The following is a 23091-nucleotide window of genomic DNA, read 5'->3' on the forward strand; positions in this document are numbered from 1 at the left end:
GAAGTACTTACAAAGCTTTGTTCTAAATACAAATTTGACATTTTCTTTTCTTTGAGACACTTCTTTGCTTTGAGTTCTTTTTGTCACTGATCTTGGATCTTTAAGACTTCTCTAAGCTTTATTGGATCACTTTATGTGAGGTTTTCCTTGTTCCTTGATCCTTGTGAGCTTTCATGCTAGGGTATTTGAAGTTTGGAGCAAATGATCTTTGCCTAAATAGTGTCACTTGGAAACACATTAGATAACCTTACTTTGTTAGCCTCAAAATCAAGAGTTGTAAGCCTAGCTAGGCCAACAATCTCCCCTTTTTGATGATGACAAAGAAAGAGCAAAGATACAAAAATAATACTCCCCTTGTCAATAAGCATAGTCTGAAAATATATAAAAACTCATAGTTCATAGAATTCATAATACATCAAACTAGAAACAAAAACATACATAGACTCATAGACTTTACTCACACACATACTCTCCCTTTTGACATCAACAAAAAGGAAAAATACATCTAGAAACTGAGCATGAGTAGCATACAAAATAGCAAAAAGTTAAAATATCATCAAAAGTCTATAGTTAAGTATCAGAAGCTGTGTCACTATCTTCAGCAATTCCTTTTCCCTTAGATTGCTGTGATCCTTCTTCTTCTTCAGCTACTTCTTCTTCTTCAGCTTCAGCAGTGTCTTCTTCTGATTTTTCCTGAGAGTCTTCATCATTATTCTCATTACTCTTTTTATCCGAATCAGTGTCATTTTGTGTGACACGTTGCTCGATTTTGTCAAGACGTTTATCTAGTAAAGTATATTTATCATCAATATTTGCGATCTTGTCTTGAAGAGAAGCAAAACCATCCCTCATTTCAGAACTGAAGCTAGAATAATGCTGATAAAAAGTGTAATGACCCGAAGAATAATGGTATTTAAATAATAAAGAGGGAGGGAAATGAAAATAGAAACAGAAGGAGGCAACAGACTTCGTCAACGAACGCTTCGCATTCATCGTCGACATTGTACTTTGGGAGTAATAACTGAAAAATTTAATTAAGGACTCGTTGATGAATACAGGGGATTCTTCGATGAGGATAACACAAGGTCTTGTTGATGAGGGTATGTATTGTTGACGAGAAAATACCGAGAGAATTTTTGGGCGACTCTGAATTTCGTCGATGAAGGGGAGAGTTCGTCGACGAATTTCCTATTGACCTCGTCGACGAAACCTAGTGTATAGATAGGGCCAACTTTAATTTTTGGCCGAAATATTGCACAAACATTCCTCTCTCTCTCCTCTACACCCTTATTACCTTCTCTCTACTATCTCGGGCCAGATTTCCACCGGTTCGACGATTTGAATCCACCACGACGCTCTTGGGAAAGTTCTCTACAAGTCTGCCGGAGCAGATCGTCTGTGGGGTTGAGTTGGAAACCATCCCAAATCCAGGGTAAGGCTTTCTACTCAGTATTTGGCTATTTGAAAGTTGTAGAAAGTGTAGTATGGATAGAAATACTGAACTTTAGTTATGGGAAATGTCATTATTAGGGTGTTGAGCGAGAAACCCTGCGGGTGCAGGAGTATTTCTTTTAGGGGCTTTTCAGGAATCAGGTAAGGGGATAAACTAAGCTAGTATTTTATGAAAAGTATGTATAATATTCTAGCATTTGATTTCAGGGAAATAAATATATTTATATACGATTTATATTTGGAAATACTGCTGAAAATGATGATATGTTAAATATATGAAAAAACCTATTTCGTGTGGCATGAGTAGAAATTATAATGAAAAACTGTTTTCTGGGAATATGATAAAGATTTGGATTTGTATAGTGGAAAATTGGCGTACGGGCCGAGATTTTTATATGTTTTGCCGGCGTACGGGCCGTGCTATGTGTATGATTTGCCAACGTACGGGCTAAGCTATGGATATATTTTGCTGGTGTACGGGTCGTGCTATGTATATGATTTTTCGGCGTACGAGCCGAGTTATCGATATGATTTACCAACATACGGGCCGAGCAATGGATATGATTTGCCGGTGTCGGGCCGAGCTATGGTAAAATATGAAATACCAACGTACGGGCCAATGATTTTCATGATATACGTATATATGCAAAATGATATGATTGATTTGATAATTAATGGTATGAAATATCCATGTATCACAGTAGTATAAGCTATATGATATCAGAACCTGGTTGGCTTGGTCTAGGCTAGCACTTGCACGGTACCGATGCTATGTGTCCATGATCATCATGATTGTGATATTTGTGTTAACGTCGCTATACCGAGTGGTGTGAGATTGGATGGTCGATGTGGTTTTAAGAAGTGTGAGCGCCCCTGGTGTACAAACTAGGTCTGGCAGACTCATCGGACTTACAAACTATACTTTTGACTTGGCAGTGGTCAGCCAACCATTGTTAAGTCCTGCCTTCAGGCCACACAACCCAGTCATGTGGGGGTAATACATGACAACAGCCAGCTAACCTACCAGGGTTGTTTTTATATTATTATTATTATTATTATTATTATTATTATATTAGATGAAATATGGTTATGAAAATGCAGTATGTGCTGCCATGTTATGATGACATATATGTTTTCCCAAATATGACATAATAGTTTACTAAATATGTTTCTATATGGTATATATAAAACACAGAATACTCATGTTGCCACACACTAGTATTAGTTTATTTCCCTTACTGAGAGGTGTCTCACCCCAAAATTTCATGAACATTTTAGGAGCCCCGGATAGGAGAGTGGATAAAGCTCCGTTGAGGTAGATACAGTTGACCTGCCCTTTCTGAAGGGTAAGTCGTTTGTTAGGGTTCGATGGTGAGTTTTTGGGTATCGACCCTAGGGTTGGTTTTTGGTTTATTTTGGGATATGTATTATGGATATAGTAAGCTCTAGTATTGTACTATATGATATAAAGTTATGTACATGGTTTTATGATTTCCTGCTGCATAGGCTTCCGTTATATGTGTTTGATGTATCCCTAGTACCCATGAGTACAGGTGGATTATGATCTACCTAGTTTATTATATTAGTTTTATTAACATAATATATATATATATATATATGGAAATTAAATAGATCGTCACAAAAAGGAAGAAACCAAGGAGGCATATCAGCTTCTTTAGGAGCTGGATTATGTTCTTCTAGTGCCGGTTGTGTAGGTCTATTACCCCTAAACATCCATCCCTCAGTGTACTTCTTGTAACCCATTCTCTTTATAGTAGTGGAGGAGAATATGTTGCAATCAGTTCGCTTTACTAGTTTGGAAGATGGAGTGAGGACTTGAAAATGAGCAAAAACTAAGGAAAGAATGCCACCGTATGGAGCCCAATTCTAGGAGATTCGAGCTTTATGACCATCCATTTGAGTACAAGGCTGGCTAAATCCAATTTCTTTCCTTTTAGAATGCCCCACATAACGAAACAATCAAAGAAGGAGATGTGATCAAAGGATCCTGATCTTGGAATTATATTATAAGCAATGATCTTATGAAGAATTTGTGCTTGCAGATTGAGCTATTTGTATTGTGGAGGGTTTCCAAAATATACGGGTTGATCGTTCACCACAAGATGTAGAAATTCTTGTGGGGAAAAACCCTGCTCCATTGTCCATTGTTTTTCTATTGGATTCCACTCAAAATCTCCATGCTTAATATGAAGTATTTTCCTTAGTGAGTGTGGAGTAAGTGTGATCTTTTGGCCAAATACTTCGGTCTCAAATCCAACATTTTTCTTTACCAAGTTTGAGTAGAAGAGCTTAATCTGATCAGGGTAATATCCTTTAACTTGGTGAAGAACAAACTTATCCCATCCAATATTTTTGAACAACTCAAGAATCTCAGGAAAAGTTTCTTCAAAGAAAGAGATATCTAGCACCTTACAAAACATTGGATCGATTGTAGAGATGTGATTTTGGTACAAAGCTTTTGCATGAGATGAAACTAACCATTTTTCAATTTCGTTGTTGCTGATAGGTCTTGAAGAAGAAGCTTTGTCCTTTTTATCGACTGAGTTAGTTCTTGGCATATTGATGTACCAAAAATTTGAGAAACCCTAGATGTGAAGGATTTAGGGTTTTGATGAAGTGACGTTGGGAAGAGGTTTGGAAAGGAGAAACTTAGAGAAGAGATGAAGAGAAGTTGGTTTCATGAAGGGTAGATGAATGGATAGGCATCTGGGGCTTCTAAAAAGAGTGTTTTTATGTTAAATGAACATGAACCGTTGCGAGATAGTCATCTGTCATAAAGTTAACAGTCGGCTGTCAACTGTCTTTCCAAATAGATAGTAGCCTGACAGGTGCCTGCCTGGTGTCTAGTGGTCGTCTGCCCTGAAGAAATTCTTTTCTCTCTTTAGTTAACCTCTCGTATATGTAACATTCCTAATTCCTGTCGGATAACTACAAATTAATCTTCAGCTAGTGGTTTTGTGAATATATCAGCTAATTGATCGTGAGTGTTAACAATTCATTCAAGAACTATTTCTTTCTTTTCTACATTATCTCTTAAGAAATGATGACGTATATCAATATGTTTGGTTCTTGAATGTGATACTAGATTCCTTGAGATATTTATAGCGCTGGTATTATCACACTTAATGGGGATTGTTTGGTATTGAATTTTGAAGTCCCTTACTTGTTGTTTCATATATTAAGTTTGAGCACAACACCTCCCAGCTGCTATGTATTCTGCTTCAGTTGTAGATAATGCTACGAAATTTTGTTTCTTTGAGAACCAAGAAACTAGTGAGTGTCCTAGAAAGTGACATGTTCCACTAGTGCTTTTTCTATCTATTTTGCATCCTGCATAATCCGCATCTGAATAACTTATCATTTCAAAATGAGTTCCCTTTGGATACCATAAACCTAGATCAAATGTGCCTAGTAAATATCTAAGGATTCGTTTAACTACGATTTGATGTGATTCCTTAGGAGCCGATTGAAACCTAGCACACATACATACACTAAACATGATATCTGGTATGCTTGCTATTAACTAAAGTAAGCTTCCTATTATTCCTCGGTAATGTTTGGCATCTACTTGTTTTCCTTTTTCATCCTTGTCAAGACTTGTTGAAGTTCTCATGGGAGTTCCTATGGGTTTACTTTCCTCCATATCAAACTTTTTTAACATGTCTTTGATATATTTAGTTTGATTTATGAATGTTCCATTTTTAGCTTGTTTAATTTGTAACCCTAGGAAGTAATTTAATTCTCCCATCATGCTTATTTCAAACTCTCTTTGCATAGTTGTAGCAAATTCATTACATAAATCTTTATGAGTTGCTCTAAATATGATATGGTCAACATAAATTTGTACTATAAGCATAACATTATTTTTAGTTTTTTATAAATAGAGTGCTATCTATCTTTCCTCTTGAAAAATCGATCTTGGAGTAGGAACTTGCTTAGTCTTTCATACCAAGCTCTAGGAGCTTGTTTCAATCCATATAAGGCTTTAGTTAACTTGAATACATGATTTGGGTATTTAGAGTCTTCAAATCTTGGAGGTTGTTTAACCTAAACTTCTTCATTTGTATAATAAAAATACCCTTTTTACATCCATTTGGTATAATTTAAAATCTTTATGTGCTGCATAGGCAAGAAGCATCCTTATAGCTTCCATTCTTGCCATGGGTGCAAAGGTTTCTTCATAATTGATTCCTTCTTCTTGATTATAACCTTGTGCTACTTGCCTAACATTATTTCTTACAACTACCTCATTTTCATCCTTTTAATTTCTAAACACCCATTTGGTTCCTATGATTGATTTATCTTTGGGTTTAGGTATAAGTTCCCATACTTGACTCCTTTTGAATTGATTTAGTTCATCCTGCATAGTTATGATCCAAGAATCATATTTTAAGGCTTCTTCTATATTCTTGGGTTCATCTTGAGACAAAAATGCATAATGATTACAAATATTTTTTTAATGAGGCTCTAGTGGTTATTTCTTTTGATGGTTCACCAAGAATTTGATCTCTTGGGTGACTTTTAGCATATCTCCATTCTTTAGGTAGTTCTAGATTTTCTATGATGTTTTCATTTGAAGCTTCATTCTATTCACATAAAAAAAAATGCATAAAAATTCAAAAGCTGCATTCGACTGTAGTGCCTGACATCATCCTGATGTTGTGATAGTCACAAACCCTACAAAGTAATATAACAACAACAAAACCAAGCTTTAGTCCCACTAAGTGGGGTCAGCTATTTGAATCTTTTTCTGCCAATTTATGCGATCATGAACCATTTCTTTTGATGGATTCATGGATATTAATTCCTTACTCACTATCTCCTCCCAAGTTATTTTAGGTCTACCCTTACCCCTTTTACTGCCCCCCACAGTAACTAAGTCAAACCCTTCAAAGTAATAATTATACAAAAAATTAGTATACGATTTTTAACACACACACACACACACGCACACACACACATACATATATATATATATATATGTATGTATATGTAAAATGATTTGATAGCAAAATGATCAAACATTTAGACATAGTTAAAAAATAATAATACAATTTTAAATAACTAAGTTTGATCAATCAGAATTGACCCCACTTGGTTTGGACTTTGTATGCCCAACTTGGACACGTGAGTGCTAAAATCCACTAAGTTTGCTAAGTTTATTTGTATTTTGACTTCATTTCTAAGTGGGCAAAAAGCTCTTAGGGAGGAGTTTATGGGCATCATCAGCTTTGACATGTCCAACCTAATGTGACAGATGTGTCACGACTGACCCCATTCAGTTTGGACCTTGTTTGCCCGAATTGGATACCTGAGTGCTTAAAATCAACTAAGTTCACCTCTATGCATATAAGTTTCAATCAGGGAGGAATTTTTTGACACCGTTAGCTCCTAAATGCTATCAATAATTCTTTAGGGGAAAAAATGAAGTATAGTTGAGGCAAAGGGAGGAAGGAACAATACTAAGCAATCGAATTGATAAACATTTTATATCCTTACCAAATTATACCTCCATGAATGGCACCCCTTTGGGGATCTTGAATCGACTTGTAAAGGTCAAGAGGATAATTAATTTTCGGTGATACTGCATAGATATGAGTCCTCTATAATTGGTAACCTATTGACCTTTTTCCTTGTCAACAAATGCATTATTAGTAAAAGTTTTAAAAATCATCACTAATATAAGACTATTAGTGATGGTATTTCTCTTCAAGAATTCTACTTAAGGACATGCTCTTCTCATTGTATTTTATCTTCAACTTATCCAAATTCTCATTTGTGGTGTCAAGCACACTAGCTAGGTTAGCCACAACATTATTTCTATCATGTTTTGCTTCCTGGAAAAAATCATCAACTATTGTTCTCTATCCACTGCTATGAAGGTAGTCTTCTACTAGCCTTTTTGAATTGTAATAATCTTCACGAGCAACTCACCCATGCATAGATATTTGAACCAAATTGTTTCTTTCATGCAATCCATTCCTTTTTACTGTGATGAACAACTTCAAATTAAAGATCTCTCAAACTCTATTGCATTTAAAAAATGAGTCCAATCATTGCAAAACTTCACCATAGCTTCCTTGGTTTGTACACGATCACTCCAAAAGGTATGAACTTCAAGAGGTTTAAATTTAGAGAATCTTTTCAACAACTATTTACTATCAATGACAACTCTTCCATATTTTTCGTCCACTATGGATTTTGAGAGATGGGTACGATGTTGGTTTAATAAGGTGAGGTGTTTGGTCTGACTCATCGGCTAGGTAAGTTTCTAGGTATTTTGCCAAGGCAACATCATTTTTATGTTTGCATTCACTTATTGCACTTGATGACCATTTTCGTTGCTCCATTAGAAGTCTTTGTGAATCAGTCTCTGCAAATATTTTTTGGTCACTGCATTTGAAGCACCCTACCCAAGTAACTAGATCGAAAAACTATTAATAATAGTCTTAAACTTTTTCCCTGTCAACAAATGCATTATTAGTGACGGTTTATAAGAACCGTCACTAATCTTCTTTACCTTTTTCCCCATAAAAAATGCAATATAAGTGACGGCTCTAAAAACCATCACTAAAATATAAGTCTATTAGGATGTACTTGCTCTTCTCATTGTTTTTTCTTAAACTCATCTAGATTCTTATTTGTGGTGTCACGCACACTAGTTAGGTTAGCCACAACATTATTTCTATCCTGTTTTGCTTCTTGGACAATATCGATAACTGTTTTTATCTGTCTACTGCTACGAAGATAGCCACCTACTAGCCCTTCTAAATTTTATTCATCTTCATGAGCAACCCACCCATGCATAGATATTTGAACCAAGTTGTTTCTTTTGTGCATCCCATTCTTTTTTATTGTGATGAACAGTTTCAAAAGATCTCTTAAACTCTATTGCATTTAAAAAACAAGTCCAATCATTGCAAAACTTCACCACAACTTCCCTAGTCGATATGTACATAGTCATTCCAAAAGGTATGAACTTCAAGAAGTTTAAATTTAGAAAATATTTTCAAGCAATATTCACTATCAATGATAACCCTTCCATATTTTTCGTCGGCTATGCTAAGAACAATCCTAGTCCATGGCTAGACATTATATATATATATATATATATATATATATATATATATATATATATAGATATATATATCATTTCGCTCTGAAGTTTGGTAGAGATGGGTGCTGGTTCGATCAACAGGGCGAGGTGTTTGGTCTAACTCATCAATTAGGTCAGTTTTCAGGTGTTTGGTCTTGGTGAATCAGTCTTTACAAATGGTTTTTGGCTGCTACATATGAAGCACACTGCCTAAGTAATTAGAAAAATCGTCACTAATATTCTTGACCTTTTTCCCCATCAACAAATGCATTATTAGTGACGGTTCTAAAAAATATCATTAATATAAGACTATTAGTGATAGTTTTACTAAACTGTCACTAATATTCTTGACTTTTTCCTAGTCAACATTGCAGTATTAGTGAGGGTTTAGAAAATTGTCACTAATAAATGACTATTAGTGTCGCTTTTGATTCCTCACTAATGCAAAATAAAAAACATCACTATTAGTTTCCCGCGATAGTTGGAGTAGGAAAAGTGGTTTTTAGTGATGAAAGTATTAATGACGCTTTCAATTTCGTCACTAAAAGTGCAGTATTAGTGATGAATTTTTTTTTTTAGTGTTAGAAAGTGGTGTCTCGATCACGTTATGTGAACCTTCTTTGACCAAGACACCTTAGGCCCCTTAAGCCTCCTACTTAGGTTATGGAGGTTTCTAACAACACGCACACATACCCACTTATCATATTTGATGTCCCTAAGAATGCCTTTTTGGAGTCTTGCTCCTTAAAGAGCCTATGTAGTTACCTTTTTATTAAACCTCCAGATAATGGGATTATTCTACTCCTAATTTCACTTATTCAAAGATATTATTTCCCTCCAAATTGCATCCAAGCAACTTCTTCCATACGAGTAAAGGGAATTTCACTTCAAGAAAAACATTGCAAAAATGATTTTTATGTCCATAAAGTCAGGTATGTTAGCCCCAAGGTTTCATTAACCTTGTTTTGATGATAACAACCTATTATGGACTAATGACTTTGTGCTTAAGTTGTGTTCTACAAGATTAAATCCCTTAAAGCTGAAGAATTGAGAGAATATATTTGAAGACTTTAATATGTAAACTTATGAGAATATGTTAATCGTCATAGCTCCGGAGCATATACATGTGTCCCATAGTGGATATACAATGTAGAGTCAGAGGGGGGGGGGGGTTGATTAACTCTTTTTAAGTATATTAAATTTCTCTACAAAATAAAATCTCTTGGAAAGATGGCAAGCGATTATATCACATTATAAAAAATATAAATCATGCACATGACAATAAAATAAAGAGTGGGAAGAGAAAATCAACACTGAGATTTTTACGTGGTTCAGCTCCAAGCCTACGTGAACGCCTTAGCACGAAGCCAAGGATTCCACAATCCACTATCAATGCTCCTTCCTTGGCGGAGCAAGCCTCACAACTCGGGTACACAACTCTACACTTGGGAACAAATCCCTATTTGCTCACAAAGAGCCTTTACCAAGCGGTTCACCAAGAACCGTCAAAATTGTTCACAAAAAACCTTACACGAAGTAAATGATTACAATAAGAATACTCATTGAATGAGAAAAAAACTAAATACAAAGCAGACTTCACGCTTCTCTCTTGAGAATTTTAACAAACAAGATTAGAGAACAAGAGAGATGAGCACTTGTGAATATGAACTAAGATGCAATGTGCTAGGTTTTGGAAGCAAGGATATTTTTCACTATAAGCTTGTATAAATCATCAAAACCATGTCTAAGTAAGCCTAATAGTTTGTAGTTATAGGAAAAATACCAAAATAGCCATTATTGGATAGTTGGGGGCAATTCCTCAACAAAACTAGCCATTTTTGCTCATTAGCGTCATTTTGCCCATTGGGCTAGTCAACTAGTGCTTTGAACTCGTTGACTATTGTCAACTAGTCACTCGTCGACGAATCCACTATTCTCGTCAATGAGTGCCCTTGAATTATATAAAGTAATCAACATTAAAGTTATAGGATTTTTTCTTAGCTTTCGAAGGACACCAAGATAGTCCTTTTTGGACTTTTCTAGAAAAAGTTATGCCCCAAATATTGAAGGGTATTTGGGACTCAAGGTTGCACTACGTCAGTCGATGATTTCTCTGTTTTTCCTGATTAAAAAGCCTTTTAATGATTTAAAACATTATTGAACAAAATTATATGAAATATATTAAGTCTAATTAAGTTTAAAACTTGTCCAAGTGAGTTTCCACTTAAATATAAGATATCATGATTTATGAAAACTTCTTTGAAAGATCATTTGATATCTTATATGCTTAGAATGTCCTTTATAAAGAGTATTTGACTTATTTGAAGCTTTAGGACATTAACCATGCTTTGACAAAATCGGGACCAAGTATAAAAATATTCTTAAAACTAGGATGTTAAGAACATATCCCTTTGAAAACATATTTTGAGTTTAGGATTGTTTTTGACAAACTCTTTGAATTTAACTTTGAAAACCATGAATATGTGTTTGTGACTTTAATGCAATCCTATAAACTCAAGTGTCCTAGTATGCATATGCAATGCTCAAATCTTGCTCAGAAATCATGCAAGAAACACACCCGCAAGAGTTACAATATAGACTACCTCAAACACTCCCCAAATACATATAAGACTACATTAAGCTTCCATTGGTCATGCTTGGGTCCTTCCGAATGCGTGTCCATTTGATCTTTCCTTAATGATGTCTACTCGGTGTGATATTTGCCTTTGATCCAGTACTTCATGTACCTATACTAAACATGATCTGCAGAGATAGGAAGGTTAATATCATCAAAACACTTTAAACAATGATGGTGTAGCCACCAAGGCTAACATTCTCCCCCTTTTTGATGATGTCTAACCTATTACTAATTTACTTAATCTTTGCATTTGTATTTATACTTACTAAGGCTTGATATGCAAATATAAGCTAACCTAGAACCACTAATGGGTTGTTATCATCAAAACAAGACAATTAGGCTTACGTAGCCTCTAGGACTAACATCCTCCCCCTTTTTGATGATGACAAACCATTAGTGTTCTCCTATAGGATATATTTTAAAGCTCCACCTCAATTTATGCATATTCTTAGATAAGACTAACATTTGCTCCCCTTTACAATATGCATAGAGGTAAAAATATTTAACTATATTTTTCATATCTATTAGAGTTTTAAACATGCATACCATAAAATAGAAAGTTCATGTAAGATAAAAAAAATAAGCAATTAGAATTTTGATATTATCTTTGAATTACCACATGCATTCTACCCCACATGCATTTTCCATGCTTTTCACTTCTCCCCTTCACATAACACCACACAACATTCTCTTTAACAAAAAGGACACCAAACTATCATATCCCCCTTTGATCATTAGGTAAAAATTCATTTTACCAAAAAATGATTTCTCTCCCTTAATCTAAGACATCATGGTGGTGAGGTGAGTGTGTGCTAGATACATATGCCAAAAAAATTTTTGCTAAACCATAACACTTGAAAAAAAAAAAACCAAAAATGGCTTTCTTGAAAAAACTTGAATAAAGATTTCTATGAATTATACCATAGGATATAAATCAATCATTCAATGCAAATTTTCCATAAGAAATCTACCATATATCCAAGCAAGAGCATATATCATCAAAACGCATCATAGCATGCTTTTGAAAAAATATAAAATAAAATTAAAACCTTAGAAATTCATATAAGAAAAACAAGGCCTTTCCATTTGTCACTCAAAAATTAATTCCTAAAGAACAAGCTTTGAATACATGCTATATCATCCCATAAACAGTAGCTAATACCTTCAACAAGGAATAAACCAATTTTCAAGATAAAAACAAATAAAGCATTTTATTGGTTTTAATCAATTGAACTCATCATTATTGGCATGATTCCTAAAATTTCTAGCAAAAATAATTTAAATAAATTAAAAAGCAAGAACTGGAATTTTCACATTTTGAGCTTAATCCATAAAATAAGTGTTTTTAAGTTATCACAAATGACGATTTACTTTGTCAACACTTATTCATTTCACCTAGGTGTGGTTTAAATCTAAACCTAATTCCTAATCCTAGGTCCTAAGGAAACAATTCAAAGAGGTCATGTGTTTCCTTTTGGTACTCATTCCTCCTCGAGTCCCAAGGGGTTGGTTTTCCTTATAACCCATTCCATTTTTCTTTCTTTGCCTCTTCCTCCTCTAAATGGGCAAAAATATCTAATATGACCCTTTCTTTCACAATGTAGACAAATATTGTTTTCGTGTGAGGGTCTTGACTTAATTGTATTATTTTTTCTCGTTGAGGCATAATGATGTGATTTATAAGAGGTTTTAAATTTCTTTTTGTAAGAATCATTTTTCTTATTTCCCAAGGAATTTTTGGAGTTTTCTTTCCCTCTTATGGCTATACCATGATTTTCATTTTCCTTTTTCACGATAACATTTTCCTTCAAAACATTTTCAATTTGATTATTCAAAATTTTCACCTTATCTTGAAAAGATACATGGTCTTTTTGAGCCTTTTCTAAAAACTCCTCATTTTCCTTTTTAAGAGAAATATTTTCCTCTTTTAAGGTGGAACAAAGGCAAGATTCTTTTCCATTCCATTTTGACAATTTATCTTCCAAGCCTTTGATTTTGACTTCTAAAGTTTCATTTTCTTTTTTCAATAAAGACTCCCTTAGTTTAACCATAGCAAGCTCTTTCTCAACATTTTCATTTCTTCTTTTTTTTTTTTTCTAAGACTAATTCATCATATAATTTAGAACAAATTTCTGCTATTTCATCATAAGAAGGAGTGTCATCACCATCTTCCAAACTTGTTCCTTCTTCTTCATGTTCATTGGCCATGAAGCATTGACGTGTTTCTTTCTCATTTTTTCTTATTTCTTTATTCCTAAAGTGTTGTTTACGTACAAGGGATTTCCTTAAGTCTCTTACAAGTGATTTCATATCATCCTTACTATCTTCATCATTTTCAAGAACTTTTTTGCAATTTGGACTAGATATAAAAGCAATGCATTTATCCTTCATAGGATTTTTAGGATCCAAATTCATATTTTTATTAAGTTCATAACACTTCAAAAAATAAGGTTATTAGTGAAGGATCAAAATCGTCACTAATAATCACAAAACCATCACTAATAGTATTAGTGACAGTTTTCAAATAGTCGCCATAACTGCGGTTACTAATACTTATTAGTGACAAATTTTAAAAGTATCACTAATAATAGAGTATTAGTGACAGATTATAACCATCACTTAAACCCTAACACCGTCACTATAAATTCTACATTGGCTATGCTCAAAATCATCACTAATAGTAGAGTATTAGTGATAATTTTCAAAACTGTCACTAATAGTAGAGTAGTAGTGACGAATTTCAAATGAGTCACTAATTGTAGAGTAGTAGTGACGACTATGAAAACCGTCACTAATAATTGGCTATTATTGACGGTTTCAAAACCATCACTAATACTTAGTCTTTAGTGATGCTTTTGATATTTGTCACTAATAGTGTGCTATTAGTGACGGTTTTGAAATTCGTCACTACTAGTCTAGTATTAGTGACAATTTTGAAACCGTCACTAATAATTGAAAATTATTATTATTTTTTTAATCATTAATTCCTGTAAAAAAATTTAATTACATTTATGCATACATAACATTAAACCATAATTACAAAAAAAATTCATAAATCATTGAAAATTCTAATTCAATTTCGAAATTCAAATACAAATACATTATAGAAATTCCATCCGTTCAGATAACAAAAAAAAAGTTCAAAATTCAAATTCAAATACGAATACAATATACAAATTCAAATTAAAATACATAAATTCCATTTGTTTAAATAATAAAAAAATACAAAAATTAAAATAAAATCAAAAGCTGCATCCAACTGTAGTGCATGACATCGTGCTGAATGTTGTGACAGCCGCAAACCCTACAAATTAATTTTGTTAAAAGAAAATTAGTATACAATTTTTGAACATATATGTATACATATTATCAGTATCAATGATTTGATAGCAAAATAATCGGACATAGTTAAAAAAAAAATGATACAATTTTAAATAGTTAAGTTTATCAGTTTAGAAAAATTTTGGCAGCATTTCGTCTGTAAATAGGACATTTTCCATAGAGATATGCTCTAAACCTGGGTGTTTACAATAAATAGTTCACAATAATCCAACTAGCAATGAATTTTATGAGTGCACCAAAGCTTCATATGATAAGTAATAAAATAATGTATTGTGTTCATGCATCCCACAAACAATCTATATATATATATAGAATATAGTTCTATGAAAAAATAAAATACGATGTTCATGGTTTACATGACTTCCTTAGGATATTTGTATTTCTTGTCTTTCTTTTTTTGTCCTTTATATACGGATATTGGAATAAATGTTTGTGTGAGGGGTGGGAGAGCTTTGGGTTTATGAAGAGGTTGACATCTTTAAAGTTGGCCTTGAAAAGATGGAATAGGGATTCCTTTGGTGACGTATACATTTGAAACTCTATTACCCAAAGGGAGACTTGAGGATATTGATCATGCAAAGGACTTGGGTAAATATCTCGAAGGATTTAGTTAGTAGGGGATTTTCTTTTAAAAATTATTTTAAGGCTTTGCTAATGAAGGAGGAGGTAAGCTGGAAATAAATAGTTGGCGTTCGGCACAAGCATACATTCCAGGGGTTCAATCTACGATTCATATAACATAATGCCATCCATAAAAAAGATTTAGTCATTCAGTGTATTATGGATAATAATTTGTAATGCTATTCACAAAAAGGATGAAGTTTAATATTCGTTTAACTTTCAGTCATTCTTTCAAAAAAATTTTAACATTCATTTTAGGATAATTATCTTTGCACATGGTTTTATTTTGGGAAAGTTTTGACGAAATTTTGGCAGCATGCCGTCTGTAAATTAGACATTTTCTCATAAAACCTGTACTTGAAACCTGGTTTTTTTCAGCAAATAAATCATTTCAAGCAATCAACAATCTAAATCCACTACCAGCATGCAATTCACAATATACTGCATCAGTCATGCAGTTGGCGTTCAACACAAGTATGTATTCTAGTAGTTCAATCTACAATTCATATAACTTAATACCATTCATAAAAAATATTTATTCATTTGGTGCATTATGGATTGTAATCTGCAATGTTGTTCACATAAAGGATGAAATTTAATATTCATTTAACTTTCACTCATTCTTTTAAAAAAATTTTTTAACATTCATTTTATCATAATTATCTTTGTACATGGTTTTATTTTGGGAAAAAATTTAATGAAATTTCGGCAGCATGACGTCTGTAAATTGGACATTTTCTCATAAAACTTGTACCTGAAACCTGATTGTTTTCAGCAAATAAATCATTTCAAGCATACAACAACCAAAATTCACTACCAGCATGCAATTCACAATATATAACATCAGCCATGCAGTTGGCGTTCAACGCAAGCATGTATTCCAGTAGTTCAATCTACAATTCATATAACATAATACCATCCAGTCATTCGGTGCATTATGGATAGTAATCTGCAATGTTGTTTACATAAAGGATGAAGTTTAATATTCGTTTAACTTTCACTCATCCATTCAAAAAAATTTTGACATTCATTTTATCATAATTATCTTTGTACAGAGTTTTATTTTGGGAAAATTTTAAAAAAATTTTGGTAGCATGCCGTCTGTAAATTGAACATTTTCCCATTAAATCTGTACCTGAAACCTTGTTGTTTTCAGTAAATAAATCATTTCAAGCATGCAACAACCTAAATCCACTACCAACATGCAATTCACAATGTACTGCATCAGCCATGCAGTTGGTGTTCAACACAAGCATGTATTCTAGTAGTTCAATCTACAATTCATATATCTTAATACCATTCATAAAAAAGATTTAGTCATTTGGTGCATTATGGATAGTGATTTGCAATGTTGTTCACATAAAGGATAAATTTTAATATTCGTTTAACTTTTACTTATCCTTTCAAAATAATTCTAATATATGCAATATTGGATTGGGTAACCACCGAGAACAAAACAATATAGAGAAATTCTAAAAAAATATTATCAGGATAAAAGTTAAAACACAATTCAACTAACCTTAAAAAATGTAATGTGTTCATGTATCACACAAACAATCTATATCAAAATATAGTTCTGTGAAAAAAATAGCATATGATGTTCATGGGTTTTTGAGTCTTTCTGTTTGCTTGGAGCCTTGACAGCAAATGTGAGTGGTGGTTTTCTTCGGTGTATGGACCTACTTGTAATGGATATAGATCTTTATTTTGTCTGAATTTTTTCTATGCTTTTGGTCTTCGTTTCCCTAATTGGGTCTTACGTTGAGATTATTATCACGATTTTCAAGACTTCATTAACCCCTACTAAGCTTTAAGCACAGCCTCATCACATTTGATGAGACCATTTGTGACCTTTTATTTGCCCACAATCCATCAACGAATGTAGTTTTAGTGTATTTTGGATCCTTTAGTTCAACTTACTAACATTGTATAGTATAAGAGAGGATCCATACCTTTTAGACAGAAAATAGTTGATTTTAGGATTCACAATGTATGCCTCATAAACATTATAAGGGAATAATCAATACCATCTACTTGAACATGTTACAGGGTAATTAATGAACATGGATAAGAGTTGGATGAAGGCTCGGAGTAGGTTTTTTTGCAGAATACGTTAAAGCAGTACATGATTTCATAGAGTTTGCACATCTTCATGTAGACAAAGCCAGTAGAATAATACTTATACCCTTTCTTTGCCTGCATTAATTACACTTCAACATGGTTAATATGAGACTCTCTTCATAGTAGTGGATAGGTAAAAACGAATGCTGATATTATCTAGGGAGCAAAACCAGATAAGTATCCAGTGATGTTGTTGCTAACCTTGCTAGTGTACTTAACACCACAAATGAAAATCATATGTGAGCTAAAGATAAAATAGAACAAGCAACCCATGTCCTTTTAAGTAGAATGCTTTATATATATAAGTAAACTCAAGATCCCCTTAAGGGTTGCATTATTATTGTGGGTTTTAAAAATCGTCACTAATATAATGGATTATTAGGCGATAATTTTCTTTAACTGTCACTAATAGTGTAAGTATTCGTGACGATTTTTTAAAATCGTCACTAATAATGCACGTTAACAAAAGAACAATCTATGTTTGATTGGTTGAGTTTAGACGATGAGCTACGGTCTTTCGTTAGGTGCTTGGGTGCTTGTGAGCTAGTTGGTATAGGTTGTGTAGCTAAGTATCTACCACATTGGGTGGCTATGCAATTTAGAATGGATCAATAACTTCCAAGCAAGGTTGACTTCTTGCCCGTCTCACAAAGATCATTCCAAGTAGGGGTTTTCATTAGGCACTACAACTGGTGGAAGGGTCATATGTTGACTCAAGAAAATTGTAATGATGTTTGTGTTTATGAAGATGAGTAAGCCTAAGACTTCACCACATGATCAAGCAAGAATGCACAGGGAGATGTTGCGATTCCTCTACATCAAGGAATCCTAAAAATCATAGTGAAGAACCTTCCAAGATGAAGGTAGAGATGGTAAGTGAATGGATCAACAAAGAGGAAGATTTCCCTCCAGATATGGAGGTTTAATCCATTGATGCAAGTGAACCTAATGTCAAATAGAAATTGGCACCAATGATTCCACCCAAAAAGGGTGAAAGTAGTTGTCATGACCCAATCGCATGAAGGAGTACTTTAAAACCATCACCATGGTGTAATGAAGCCTGTTGTCTCTTAAAATGTCATATTATGGTATCTCGGAGGACTTTGTTCAACATTTTATAGGTCGAATGAGGCATTAGGGTTGATTAGGGACAATTGCAAATTGTCGAATGCGGCCTTGGGGTTGATTGTGGACAGTTGCATATCATTGGCTTTGTGTTGTAGATTTTAGGCATGTTATTGGATGGCCACTCAAAATAGTAGGTGAAAATGATTGCATTGAAGCTAGCTCCAATTCTAGAATGTCTCTAGGAGACTGGAACTTAACCTTGTGGTGTTAAGCTCTATAACTTATCATTTTAACGTCTGGCACATAAAGTGGACCCTTGGTCTACTGGTGTTTTCAAATTTCAATATTTCATCGAATGCTTGATCAACAATAGTGTAGAGAACAGGAGATGAGTGCCACAAGAAACATACCTAAGTGCATCCAAACATCTTAAGCACTACTAGTGGCATACAATTGTCCACAATCAACCCAAAAACCGCATTCAACAATTTGTAACTATCCACAATAAACCCCAAGGCATCATTCGACCTATAAAATGTTGAAAAAAGCTCTCTGAGATAACATAATATGACATTTCAAGAGAAAACAGACTTCATTACACCATAGTGATAGTTTTAGAGTACTCCTTTATACGACTAGGTCATGACAACTGCTTTCACCCTTTTTGGGTGGAACCATGGATGCCACTTTCAATTTGACATTAGTTTCACTTGCATCAATGGGTTGAACCTCTATATCCAGAGGGAAATCATGCTCCTCATTGCTCCAGTCACTTACCATCTCTACCTTCATCTTGGAAGGTTCTTCGCTATGATTTCTAGGATTTCTCGATGTAGAGCAATCGCAAGATCTCCCTATGCATTCTTGGTTTATCAAATGGTGAAGTCTTAGGCTCACTCATCTTCATAAACACATACATCATTACAATTTTCTCGATTCAACATATGACTTTTCCACCAGTTGTAGTGCCTAATAGAAACCCCTGCTTGGAATGATCTTTGCGTGATGGACAAGAAGTCAACCTTGCTCGAAAGTTATTGATCCATTCTGAATTGCATAGCCACTCGATGTGGTAGATAATTTGCTACACAACCTATTCCAAATAGCTCACAAGCATCCAAACACCAAACGAAAGACCGTAACTCGTCCTTTAAACTCAACCAATCAAACACAAATTGTTCTTTCAATAATGTGCATTATTACGATTTTAAAAAACAGTCACGAATACTTACACTTTTAGTGATGGTTAAAGAAAATTGTCCCTAATAATTCACTATATTAGTGACGGTTTTTAAAACCCACACTGATAATGCAACCCTTAGGGGGATCTTGAGTTAACTTATATATAAAGCATTCTACTTAAAAGGACATGGGTTGCTTGTTTTATTTTATCATTAGCTCACAAATGATTCTCATTTGTGGTGTCAAGCACACTAGAAAACTTAGCCACAATGTCATTGGATGCATATTCTGTTTTGCTCCCTGGATAATATCAACATTCGTTTTTACCTATCCACTATTATGAAGATAGTCTCCTATTAACCATGTTGAAATGTAATGAGCACAGGCGAAGAAAGAGTATAAGTATTATTCTATTCGCTTTGTCTACACGAAGGCGTGCAGACTCTATGAAATCATGTATCCCTTTAACGTATTCTGCAAAAAAACCTACCCCGAGCCTTCATCCAACTTTTATCCATGTTCATTAATTACCCTACAACATGTTCAATTAGATGGTGTTGATTATTCCCTCATAATGTTTATGAAGCATGCATTGTGAATCCTAAAATTGTGAATCCTAAAATCAACCATCTTTTATCTAAAAGGTACGAATCCTATCACATATAGGAATGTTGTATTTACATTGCAGTCAATTGCTCAAATTCCTTCATCATAGACATTCTAAATTTCTGTAGCATCTCTCTATGACTCTCTAGGTACATGAGATAGGGGAAGTGAACATGTTGTTAGTTTTCCATCACTAATAGATTGTCACAACACCCCACTAAAAAGTTATTGATTTTCAAGGCACGCAAAGTTCATACCTTGAAGTTTGACCTTTAATGTTATTTAATTGGTTCATGTACATCTTATTGTACTGGCTTCTTCTGCACGAGGACACGTGAACTCTATTTTTTTCATGTACCCCTTGCACGTTGTCATCCAAAAACCTATCCCTGCAACTTCACACTTTTTCCATCAAGCATGCAGATGCTTTGAACTCAACCAACAAGCAATATCCTAGTGATGTAGGAAATTTATAGAAAGCATAAGGATGAAATTCAATTATTCATTTATTTACTCATCCTTTCAAAATATATAGGACATTGTACTCATTTTAGCACACATTTTAATGATTGTAGTCATGTATGGGATTTCTAACAACATTTTGGCAGCATGTCGTCTATAAATAGAACATTTCCCAAACCCGCAAATCCCAAAAACAATAAAAATATGATTCATTTGAATCCCTAAGATAGCAAAAATTTAGGCCAGCTCACTAAGGATGGAGCTCAGCTCCTCTCTGTGTTCTCATTACGTTCAATCCAAACATGTAACAACCTAAGCAACTACCAGCATGCAGTTCATAAGATTCTGCATCTGTCATGTAGATGGTGTTCACTTTAAGCATGCAATTTAGTATAGCTCAATAATAGTTCATATCAAAATATAAACTATCTATCAAATAAATTCAAGCATTTAGTACATTATGGATAGTAAGTGTAGTGATAATCTCACAAAACCATATAAGAATAAATAAGAAGAGATTGTGAGTGCATTTAAGTTATAGAACTATAAAATTACAAAGGGAGACACTCCCAGGCAAATAGTAGTTGGCTTGTAGAATGACTTGATCTAGTGATGTCGTGGAGACAATGAAAAAAATTTGGATATACTAAAGTACTAATACAAATTCTCTAACTAAAGGTTAGTTGATTTTTACCTTCACTATCTAGCACCTGCATAAGCATTTTCAACCACCAAAAAAAGAAACCCCATGCTTCAGCTCATAATGACACCTCATTCAATCCCAAGAGGAGAAAACATATTAGTAAGGAAGAATCAAAGAAAATTTCAATTCATCTGACAAGACCTTAGTGCACAACTTCTTTGCCACCTTATAATCCTTTAGCTTCAATTTACAAGCTGCATTGTTAAGATTGCAAGCAACCTTTAGTGTTTTGGATTGTTTCTTCTATTCCTTAACAAATGAGGAATTGTACTCAATGAACTTGGAAGCCTGTGTTTCAGAAAATTTTCAAATGAAGTTAGAACATTCCCAGAAGGGCTAAATATCATCAGAGTTTATCCTCACGAAATTCAGTTGGGCAAATGTACCTTTTCATATCTCTTTGAAGCTCTAAGATATTTACCAGTCTTGAACAATGCATTTCCTTCTTCTTTCTTTCTACTAGTAGCTTCAATCTTTTCCTGAGTGCTCATATCGTAGGACTCCTTCTCCTAAAGACAAATAAAAATCAAATACTTAAGAACAAAATTCCCATTTGCCCTCGTTCAACAAAGGAAAATACACCACAAAAAGGAGAAAAAAAAAAGTGAACACTTATCTGTGCAAGTAACATCCACACAAAATCCAAAAAAAGCCAGAAAAACGTAATGATATAGTAAAGCATAAAATACAGGTAGAAACCAAAAGCACCATGCATTTTCATTAATTTCAGAAGTAGTACAATGTAGATAGAAACATTAAAGCACACGTACAACCCTTTAAAAGCATAATTAAACAGAATATAAGAAAAAACAAATAAAAGAAAAGAAAAGAAAATAAAAGCAAAGTGTGCATGAGCACAATGCATAAGCAAAATAGAAGGCGCATCAAAAGATCCCAAATATCTAGCCTATCCTAATAAGAGTCAGAATCAGAATCAGAATTGGCTGAGCAAGGCGAGGCGGCTACTGCTCTAGCGGCGTCTCGGTCCCATGCCATTTCCTCCATAATATGACACAAGTCATGGGTAAGAGTGGAGGGTGGTGATTTGCATGGCCTGAGGATATGGAGTGGCACTAGCTAGTCATACGTGTTCGCTGGAGGCCTCATGGCAACATCAATGCCATGGTCGGCCTAATCATATGGAACAGCACTAGATGAGCAGGCATGTCCTCTATACGCCATAGGGTAACATCCAAGGACTGCTCTCTAATGCGTAGTGCAGTAGAACGTGCCGGGGGCAACTGCACATTCTCAAGAGTCACCCTTGGTGCTCTTGTCTCTTCTAAAATCCATTCGTGCTCAATCAAGGCTGCTCAACCCCTGGAAGAAGACTTTCCCCTTGGCGAGTCCTCAATCCTTTGCTACTTGATAGTGCATCGTGGTGAGTGGCCATGCTTTAAGGCAGCTCGAGGCTTCATTCGCGGAGGCATTGACAAGGAAAGACGAAACCGTAAGTGCGCAGGGATAGGGCATCGCACAAGGTGGGGCACAAACACCAATATCCATAAAAAAGATTTAGTCATTCGGTGCACTATGGATAGTAAAAATGTTAATCATCCTATTTACCATTTCATGAATTACATCATTTATTAAAAGCTGTTAAAGAAAGTAAAAAATAATCAAGATAACGAAAAATATATATTCAAACAATTTAATAAAGAATGAAATGAATAGTTAATACAATCATATTACTTTCAAAGCCTATTATTGTAAGTGATCACAAGATATAAATATTTTTTAAAAAGAAAAAGAAAGAAATATTAAGAGATTTAATATTTT

General features: G+C 34.1%; 1 protein-coding gene across 1 annotated transcript; it reads right to left on the reverse strand.

Moving 5' to 3' along the window:
• Nucleotides 1-570: 570 nt before the first annotated feature.
• On the reverse strand, nucleotides 571-19139 carry LOC131162666 (uncharacterized). The gene is made up of 2 exons (XM_058119271.1): nucleotides 19019-19139; nucleotides 571-785 (listed from the first exon to the last, which is right to left on the reverse strand). Exons 1-2 carry the CDS (start codon nucleotides 19137-19139, stop codon nucleotides 571-573), a joined length of 336 nt encoding a protein of 111 aa, XP_057975254.1.
• Between the last annotated feature and the right edge of the window lie 3952 nt (nucleotides 19140-23091).

Source organism: Malania oleifera, chromosome 8, assembly GCF_029873635.1.
Source record: "Malania oleifera isolate guangnan ecotype guangnan chromosome 8, ASM2987363v1, whole genome shotgun sequence".
NCBI lineage: Eukaryota > Viridiplantae > Streptophyta > Magnoliopsida > Santalales > Ximeniaceae > Malania > Malania oleifera.

Bases quoted from the DNA above. Each gene is read 5' to 3' on its own strand.
- LOC131162666 (XM_058119271.1), bottom strand. From the start codon at position 19,139: ATGGTAAGTGACTGGAGCAATGAGGAGCATGATTTCCCTCTGGATATA. The intron at 786-19,018 runs GTGAAAGCAGTT...ATACTTTACTAG, and splicing joins CATGGTTCCACCCAAAAAGG to ATAAACGTCTTGACAAAATC.